Consider the following 10,235-nt stretch of genomic DNA (forward strand, 5'->3'; position numbering starts at 1 on the left):
TGTCCTGGCATTTTAGGGGCCCTAAACCGTGAGAAGTAGTCTTGAAACAAAATTTCTCAAAATGACCTGTGAAATCCTAAAGGTACTCATTGGACTTTGGGCCCCTTAGCGCAGTTAGGGTGCAAAAAAGTGCCACACATGTGGTATCGCCGTACTCGGGAGAAGTAGTACAATGTGTTTTGGGGTGTATTTTTACACATACCCATGCTGGGTGGGAGAAATAACTCTGTAAATGGACAATTGTGTGTAAAAAAATCAAAAGATTGTCATTTACAGAGGTATTTCTCCCACCCAGCATGGGTATGTGTAAAAATACACCCCAAAACACATTATACTACATCTCCCGAGTACGGCGATACCACATGATTGGCACTTTTTTGCAGCCTAACTGCGCTAAGGGGCCCAAAGTCCAATGAGTACCTTTAGGATTTCACAGGTCATTTTTGTTTCAAGACTACTCCTCACGGTTTAGGGCCCCTAAAATGCCAGGGCAGTATAGGAACCCCACTAATGACCCCATTTTAGAAAAAAGACACCCCAAGGTATTCCGTTAGGAGTATGGTGAGTTCATAGAAGTTTTTATTTTTTTGTCACAAGTTAGCAGAAATTGATTTTAATTGTTTTTTTTCACAAAGTGTCATTTTCCGCTAACTTGTGACAAAAAATAAAATCTTCTATGAACTCACCATACTCCTAACGGAATACGTTTGGGTGTCTTCTTTCTAGAATGGGGTCATTTGTGGGGTTCCTATACTGGGGGGGGTCTGAGGGCAATCTGAGCGTGTAGGCGGGTGATTGGGTGCCCGCAAGGGGCAGATTAGGGTCTGATCTGATGGGTAATTAGTGCGTAATTAGTGGGTGTTTAGAGGAGACAATAGATGTAAACACTGCGCTTGGGTGGTGATCTGATGTCGGATCTGCGGGCGATCTATTGGTGTGGGTGGGTGATCAGATTGCCCGCAAGGGGCAGGTTAGGGGCTGATTGATGGGTGGCAGTGACAGGGGGTGATTGACGGGTGATTGACAGGTGATTGACAGGTGATTGACAGGTGATTGACAGGTGATCAGGGGGGATAGATGCATACAGTACGCAGGGGGGGGGTCTGGGGGGGGTCTGGGGAGAATCTGAGGGGTGGGGGGGTGATCAGGAGGGGGCAGTGGGCAGGGGGGGAGATAAAAAATTAGGGCCATTACAATGCTCAGAAATGTGCTTATGTAAAGAATGAGTAGTGCAGCCAATATATTGTAAATTGCAAATATTAAATGTGATCATATAGATCACATTACTGGTTTGACAATTCACGTAGTGTTTTTATATAAAATACCTTGCCATTGGATAAAGAAACAATCTCCATCATTAGACCCACGTCTCTCTTCTTGCAAATATCAGCACACCTTGACTTGCCCTACGTATATGAAATCTACCAGGTAAAATATACGCCTATCATATACAGTGCTGGTTTACTGTAAATTATTGCACATTGTAATTGTATCTTTATTTGACCTTTTTTCACGTAATACCTTGTTGTGATGTTATATCATCGTGTATATTGTATATATTGTATTTTCTACCTTTGTTATATACTGTACTTTTAAATAAAGAATTTACAAAAAAAGAAACAATCTCCCATGTTTGGCCATGCACGGGACAATATCTGCATGTGTTGTAACCACATTTAAAAGAACCTTTAGTAGCAAGCCAAGAAGGAGTATGACTCTCCCTGGTTGAAAATAGACTTGGAGATAAGCATTAAAGATTAGCATTAAAAACATCATCATGCTGTGGGAATATTTTTCAGTAGCAGAGACTGGGAAACTGGTCTGAGTAGAGGGAAGGATGAGTGGTGCTAAATATATGGTTATTCCTGAGCAAAACCTGAGTCAGTTTGCCAGCGATTTGAGACTGGGATGGAGGTTCACCTTGCAGCAGGACAATTACCCAAAGCATACTGCTAAAGTAACACTTGAGTGGTTTAAGGGGAAACATTTAAATGTTTTGGGATAGCCTAGTAAAAGTCCAGACCCTAATCCAATAGATAATCTCTGGTCATACTTGAAGATTGCTATTTACAAGCAAAAACCATCCAACATGAAGGAGCTAGAGAAGTTTTGACTTGAGGAACAGGTAAAAATCCCAGTGGCGTGTTGTGGCAAGCTCATAGAGAAAGTGACTCCAAAGTGACTTGTAGCTGTAATCGCCCCAAAAGGTGGGTCCGTAAAGTACAGACTTTATGGGGTAACAGTTATACACACAGTTTATACAGTTTGTTTAAAGTTCTTGTTTGCTTCACAATACACCAAATAATACATCTTCAAAATTGCAGACATATTCTGGCAGACATGTTGGTGCAAAAAATCCACTTTAATTCCAGATTGTAGGCAACAAAACATGAAAAATGCCAAGAGGGGTGAATACTTTTGCAAGGTGTTGTATAGCGCAATTGTCTATTCCCATTGCAGAACTTATAGGCAGAGGATCAGCAGGACAACCAAGTAATTTACATTGTTTAAAAGGAAATAAATATGGAAGCCTCTATATGCCAGTTTTAAGCTTCATAGCAATGGCCAGGAATCAGTGGCTGAATCTCTAGCGGTGGGAACTCATGTGGTAGAAGGCCAAAGTGCAGTACTTTCTCTTTATTAACTCTGCAAACAAATTTATTCCCGATTATGGGATCACCAAGTCGATTCAGGCAAAAACGACTCTGGAAATCTGGGCAAACCAGGCGCATCCACAGTCCATAATATAAGTTACAGCTATAGAGGTGCTCAGTCAGTTATAGACGACACCCACATTACAATAAAAACAGCATAATTTGGTCGCCAACAGTAGCTGGCAGCCAAATGACATCTTACTCCACAGTCCACAGTGGCCTGAGGAGGAATAGCAATTAACAATGCTGGGACTTTTGCAGGAGCAGGGTGAGATGTTTTTAGGCTTTACTCAGTGCCCAAATCTCCTGGTGCCTTAAAGGGGCACTACAGCGACAAACTGTAAAATTTTAAATATGTGCAAACATATACAAATAAGAAGTACATTTTTTCCAGAGTAATATGAGCCATAAATTACTTTTCTCCTATGTTGCAGTCACTTACAGTAAAGACTGTAAGTGACTGCAGACTCAAAGCGCCAGAGCTGCAGCCACTAGGACGTGCTCTATAGGCAGTGGCAGTTAGGGAGACTTACCTAAGGTCTCCTGCTGAATAGGTGCTGGCTTACTGAACAGGCAGAGCCGAGATTTGAACCCAGGTCTCCTGTGTCAGAGGCAGAGCCTTTAACCAGTACACTATCCAGCCACCCACAGTAAGTAGTAGAAATCTGACAGAAGTGACAGCTTTTGGACTAGTCCATCTCTTGTCTTCATAGGGGATTTTCAGCAAGGCTTTTATTCTTTATAAAGATATTCACTAAATAGGATTTAAACAACAATGCTGGCCAGCTTCCCTGCTTCCTACACAGTTTTTTGGCAGTTGGACAGAGCAACTGCCATTCACTAAGTGCTTTTGAAAATAAATACATCCATGAGAATCTCCTATAAAGAGATGGACTAGTCCAAAACCTGTCACTTCTGTCAGATTTCTACTGCTTCTGTAAGTGACAGCAAGATAGGAGAAAAGTAATTGATGGCTCATTTTACTCTAGAAAAAATATACTTCTTATTTGTATATGTTTGCACATATTTTATATTTTACAGTTTTTCACTGTGGTGCCCCTTTAATTACATGTAGTAAATCAGTGTGTGTGTAATGTGTGACCTTAGCTGAATTCTATGAAGGTGCTGTATGCAGTGATACACATTTTCATGTAGGCCTCCCATTTTATAGTTTGTGAAGAAAACTTTGTTGTCCTAGGAGCTTTTAATCAATCAATCAATATGTATATGTATTTTTCTGACTCATTCAAAAACCATAAGTTGGACAGCTAAATAGAAAGAGCCTGAGGAATATTAAAACTTAACGCTGATTTAAAGGACATATTAAAATGCATAATGTGTACTTGTTATAGTATTCCATTTGATGTCTTGTCCAATGAAAATTTAGAGAGTTCACCTTTCAGAATAACAACACAGAAGCTTTCTGTGTTTAACCACTTCAGGATCACAGGTTTTCTTCCCTTAAAACCAAAACAACTTTTACATTTCAGCGCTCCTCCCATTCATTCACTGATAACTTTATTGCTACTCATCACATGTGAATGATCTATAGCTTGTTTTTTTCGCCACAAATTAGGCTTTTCAAGGGTGATATTTTATTTTAGTAATAATGTTATTCTCTATGCATTTTAAAGAGAAAAAAGAGAAAAAAATGAAAAGATACACTATTTCTATATTTCCAACCACTGTAGTTTTAAAATAGACAAAGATACCATAGATAAAACCAACACATTTTATCCGCCCACTTGTCCCGGTTATCACAACATTTAAATAATGTTCCTAGTACAATGTATGGCGACAATATATTATTTGGAAATAAAGGCACATTTTTTCAGTTTTCTGTTTTCTGTTTTTTCATTGTCATCTATCAGTAATTAAAAGCCCTTATCTGTAAAAGTAACAGTAATATACCATCATGGCATACATATTTAAAAAGCTGAGTGACTAAGGTAGCTATTTATGTATTGTATTTTCAATTATGTCACTTGTGGGTTTTTTTACAAGCGTTTTATTTTGGTGCCGAGTATATGAAAATAACAATTTTATTGCTTTTCATTCAGTTTCTTGCTAAAGAAAATTCACATGACATAGGTTTCAGTTGTCAAATATCCCAAATTATATTCTCTCGCTTGTCACGGTTAAAATGATACCCTATATACATCATCAGATAGCTTCTTGGGCACACCGCACACTGATAACCACAAGTAGCACCATTGGATTTTTGAAGGCCATTTTTTGCAACAAAAGTAATAGTCATTCTTTCTTGGAAAAGCCCCTGGTGTCTCAGAACATTCAGTACAGGTCATAAACCAAACCATTCTGAAAACTAGAGACCTAGGCCTACTCAGATAAACATATTTTGTAACATTTGGATTAATGCCCTTTTGCTGAAATTGTACCAGAAGTTTGAAAACAGCATTTTTTTACAGTTTTCTTCAGTTTGGCGAGAAAAAAAAATCACATGACATAGACTTCAACAATACTACATCCCAAATTATATTCTCTCGCTTGTCACGGTTAAAATGATACCCTATATACATCATCAGATAGCTTCTTGGGCACACCACACACTGATAACCACAAGTAGCACCATTGGATTTTTCAAGGCCATTTTTTGCAACAAAAGTAATACAGTAATTCTTTCTTGGCAAAGCCCCTGGTGTCTCAGAACATTCAGTACAGGTCATAAACCAAACCATTCTGAAAACTAGAGACCTAGGCCTACTCAGATAAACATATTTTGTAACATTTGGATTCATGCCTTTTTGCTGAAATTGTACCAGAAGTTTGAAAATAGCATTTTTTTACAGTTTTCTTCAGTTTGGCGAAAAAAAAAAATCACATGACATAGACTTCAACAATACTACATCCCAAATTATATTCTCTCGCTTGTCACGGTTAAAATGATACCCTATATACATCATCAGATAGCTTCTTGGGCACACCGCACACTGATAACCACAAGTAGCACCATTGGATTTTTCAAGGCCATTTTTTGCAACAAAAGTAATACAGTCATTCTTTCTTGGCAAAGCCCCTGGTGTCTCAGAACATTCAGTACAGGTCATAAACCAAACCATTCTGAAAACTAGAGACCTAGGCCTACTCAGATAAACATATTTTGTAACATTTGGATTCATGCCCTTTTGCTGAAATTGTACCAGAAGTTTGAAAATAGCATTTTTTTACAGTTTTCTTCAGTTTGGCGAGAAAAAAAAATCACATGACATAGACTTCAACAATACTACATCCCAAATTATATTCTCTCGCTTGTCACGGTTAAAATGATACCCTATATACATCATCAGATAGCTTCTTGGGCACACCGCACACTGATAACCACAAGTAGCACCAACAGCTTTTTCAAGGCCAATTTTCTCCCCAAAGTGTCATTCTTTTTTTAAGTCCAGTACACACTTTCAATTAAGATTGGCCAATCACTGACCAATTGTACCACCTTACCATGTAGTATGAGAGTCAACAAATATTGAATAGTATGAGCAGATTGTGCAGGTAAACGCTCATACTGTAGTATGAGGGTTTACCTACACAATCTGCTCATATTATTCAAGATTCAATAGTAAAATTGATCAGTGATTGGCCAATCATACTTGAAAGTGTGTACAAGGCTTTAGCAAAGTATACTGAGGGCTTCACAATGTCTTTAAACATACACAAATTGGTACTCACCATTGTAGAAGCTGTAGAAAGGTGGAAGTCAGGAGGTCCGAAGGTGTCCGGCAGCCATGCCAAGGGTCAGAGTTTGGTAGATCAGCCATGCCAGAGGTCAGAGGGTAATTCGGCAGCCATGCCAGAGTTCAGAGGGTGGTCGTTAGTTATGCCAGGGGTCGAATTCCATAGAGTGGTTGTCAGCCATGCCAGAGGTCAGATCCGGAGAGTCAAATACCGTTCAATTATACCATAAAAAAAAAGGGCAGTGAAAGGGTAAAAAAAAAAAAAAAAAAAAAAAAAAAAACTAATAATGAAGGACTGTATGATAGGTCTCAAAGCAGGGATTAAGGCATAGTGCTGCTTTGGACGGACATTTCGGACAATGATATCGTGTGTCCCTTCGAACGTGATTTTTCCTGCAAACTCTGCACCTTTTTTGGGGGTATGGTTTTGATGCAGTTGGGGGGAGTGGGGCAGGAAAATGATTTCCCTCAAATCTGGCAACATTTTCTGCACGAAGTTGGTCTGGGTTTGGGGCAGGTTGTCCAGATTCAAAAAGGAGACATGTAATTATTGCCAGCTGGAACTTTAAAAAAGAGTCCCTGTTACCTGATTTTTTGTACAGGACAAAGGCGTTTTGGAGGCACATCTGGAAAAAATATAGAGCCACTTTTTTGTACCAGATCTTCCTCTTCCTGTTGAGCCTGTATGGTGCCAAAACCTGGTCGGACAAGTCCACTGCCCCCATGAACTTGGTGTACTCAGCGATGGCCAGTGGTTTTACTACTTCCCGACTACGAGTCCTCACAGTTGTTGTTGCCTCGGTGTGGATGGTGGTGAGGGCTAAGACATCGCGCTTATCTCTAAATTTTAAAGCGAGCAGCTCGTTGCTCCGTTGGCTGCAGGTCTCCCCCCTCTTCAGTTTTTTATGAACGACCTCTGATGGCAGGCCTTTGCGATTTGCCCTGACAGTTCCGCAGGCTGGAGTCTGGACTGAAAATAAATGTTTGAACAGTGGAACACTCGTGTAAAAATTGTCCACGTAAAGGTGGTAACCCTGGTGGAGTAGAGGGTTGAGGAGGTCCAGTACTATCCTCTCTGTTGTACCCATGTAGGGAGGGCATCCAGGAGGCTGTATTAAGCTGTCCTTCCCTTCATAAACTTTTAGTGAATAGATATAGCCACTCCCACTTTCGCACAACTTGTACAGTTTTATCCCATACCGTGACCTTTTGTTGGGTATATATTGTTTGATTGCCAGCCTCCCATGGAAAGGGATTAAGGACTCATCGATGGCTATTCTTTGCTCTGGCATGTATTTTTCTGCAAAAGTTCTATTTAAATGGTCGATGAAGGGCCTCAATTTAAATAGTCGGTCATGGGCTGGGTCGTTAGGTGGGAGGTGGTCTGCATTATTGCTAAAATGCAAGCAGGTTAGCAGCATTTGGTAGCGGCGTCTGGACATTCTGGACGAATAAATTGGGATGCAGAGGATTGGATTTTTTGTCCAGTACAGTTGCTGTTCAGGTAATGGAGAAAGGGCCATATCGAAAGTCAATCCCAAAAAAACTTTCAAATCACGGGTAGTTGCAGGGGTCCAGTGGGAAGCTAACACACAGGTGGGATGGTCTGCTATGCGTTGCTGGGCATAGATATTGCTCTGATCGCAGACATACTGCAGGAAGCTCTCTGGCAAAAAAAGTTCAAAAAAGTCAATGGGCTGCATGTTGCTGGTGTCCACTAATAGGCCACTCCTGGCTGTGAAGGGAGGGAGGTTAGGGGTCTCCATATTAGATGCTGACCATTGTGGGTCCCTTAGATCATAGGGTAGTGGTTCCCTCTGTGGTACCCTTGCTGGCATGCTCTGCCTTGGCCTGGCAGCCCTCTGACCTCTTGGGATGGCATTGCTGGAGGTAGCTATAGGTGACCCTCCTTCAGAAGCAGTGTCAGTGTCACTAATGCCCCTTGCCTGCTCCGCGCTCCTAGATGGCTGAGCTATGGATGGCCCAGCAGACTCAGAATCACTGTCCGTTGAGTCGCTTTCTGACTCGGACGGCAGCCAATCAATATCTGTGGACTCCAAATCATCCTCAAATTCGCTGCTGCTGTGACTGTCACTGTCACTGTCACGCTCCAGAATGGCGAACGCCTCTTGCAAAGAATACATTCTCTTTGCCATCTTTATAGAAAATGTATATAGGATATACACTATAATTGTATAGAGGCAAATTGTAAAAAAAAAAAAAAAGAGAGAGAGAAAAAAAAGAGTCCACAAAAATACAGCAGAAATAATATTCTATAAAAAAAAAGCAAGGGAGGCTAGGATTAGATCAGGGTTGATCAGGGTGATCAGGGTGATCAGGGTTGATCAGGGTTGATCAGGGTTGATCAGGGGTATATAGTCCTGGTATATTTATTTATCAGTCCTGGTATATTTATAAAATCCTCTAGGTGGCAGTCAGAATACAAGAAAAGAAGATCCAGTTACCTTGTAATCCTCTCAGGAGTGATTACAAGGTAACTGTATCTTCTCAAGTGCTGGCAACATTGTTTGTAAACCTCACAAATGAATGAGCACTGCTATTGGCTTATAGCAGTGCTCATTCATGGTTACAGGCATCTGATTGGTGATGGGAGTAATTACTCCCATTCATCAATCCCACCCAGAAATAAATGAAGCTGGTGCACGTGCACGTGCACGCACGGGGGCGCGCACCCGCGGGCGGGAGCGCGGGAGCGCGCGGGAGCGGGGGCGCGCGCGTGCACGCGCGCGATCGCGCCCGCACAGCACAATAGCGGCAGGGGCGTTTATAAACGCCCCTGATCCGCTAATTAAGTCAATAGGGGCGTAGTTAAGCGTCTGGGAAATCCGAAAGTGGTTAATGTAATAAATCCATATTGAAATTTGGCCTACTGGACTTTTAATATCCAAAACTGACAACGGGGTTCACATTTCAAGGTATGTTTAGCTTTTCAGTGACAATGAAATGTGGCACAAGGCAGAGAGAATTGTACAGCCCTTTAGGTGTTTTCTTCTATTTGAACATATTGATTAATAAAGGCATGGGTTTTTTGTTTTGTTTTCACTACGGAATAGGTAAACAAAAAAAGCAAAACAAGTTAAAAAGAAAGTGTTTCTCTTTCTATATAAATGTGTTATTGATTAGTATGTCTCTGTTTCATTGTCATGCTCACATTATCATCTCTCAGCTCTAAATCCTATATAGGATAAAACAGTATGGGACAAAAGGCATCCTAAATAATGTGTGTAAGAGTAAGTGACCATATCTATTTTCCCTCTTACTGGGAGTATTGTTTGTGTGTGTGTGTGTGTGTGTAAGGAAGGGGAGTCAGTCTCCATCGCTGTCAAGCCAGTGGGTTGTAAGCATGTGTTTTTCAGGCCCATTGACTCAAATGTATTTGTGCTGCCACTTGACGGGGGCATGTGAAGGTGGGGAGGGAGGGGGGGAGAGAGAGAAGGGGCCTTCTAGGATTTTGGGGCTGAGGTTACCCAGGTCACTCTGCCATTGACCAGGCTGAGGGGTGGGGAGGGTTGGGGTGGATGGAAAGATGGGGTCATGTGAAGGTGGGGAGGTAGGGGGAGAGAGAGAGAAGGGGCCTTCTAGGATTGTGGGGCCTAGGTTACCCAGGTCACTCTGCTGAGGGGTGGGGAGGGATGGGGTGGATGGGAAGATGGGGGCATGTGAAGGTGGGGAGGTAGGGGGAGAGAGAGAGAAGGGGCCTTCTAGGATTGTGGGGCTGAGGTTACCAAGGGCATTCTGCCACTGTCCAGGCTGAGGGGTGGGAAGGGTTGGGGTGGATGGGAAGATGGGGGCATGTGAAGGTGGGGAGGTAGGGGGAGATAGAGAGAAGGGGCCTTCTAGGATTGTGTGGCCTAGGTTACCCAGG

General features: G+C 41.8%; 1 protein-coding gene across 1 annotated transcript; it reads right to left on the reverse strand.

Annotated features, from left to right (window-relative positions):
• Window positions 1–6,630: 6,630 nt before the first annotated feature.
• Window positions 6,631–8,505, reverse strand: LOC137519326 (piggyBac transposable element-derived protein 4-like). The gene has a single exon (XM_068238278.1). It carries the CDS (start codon window positions 8,503–8,505, stop codon window positions 6,631–6,633), a length of 1,875 nt encoding a protein of 624 aa, XP_068094379.1.
• Between the last annotated feature and the right edge of the window lie 1,730 nt (window positions 8,506–10,235).

Source organism: Hyperolius riggenbachi, chromosome 5 (genome assembly GCF_040937935.1).
Source record: "Hyperolius riggenbachi isolate aHypRig1 chromosome 5, aHypRig1.pri, whole genome shotgun sequence".
NCBI classification, from domain to species: domain Eukaryota; kingdom Metazoa; phylum Chordata; class Amphibia; order Anura; family Hyperoliidae; genus Hyperolius; species Hyperolius riggenbachi.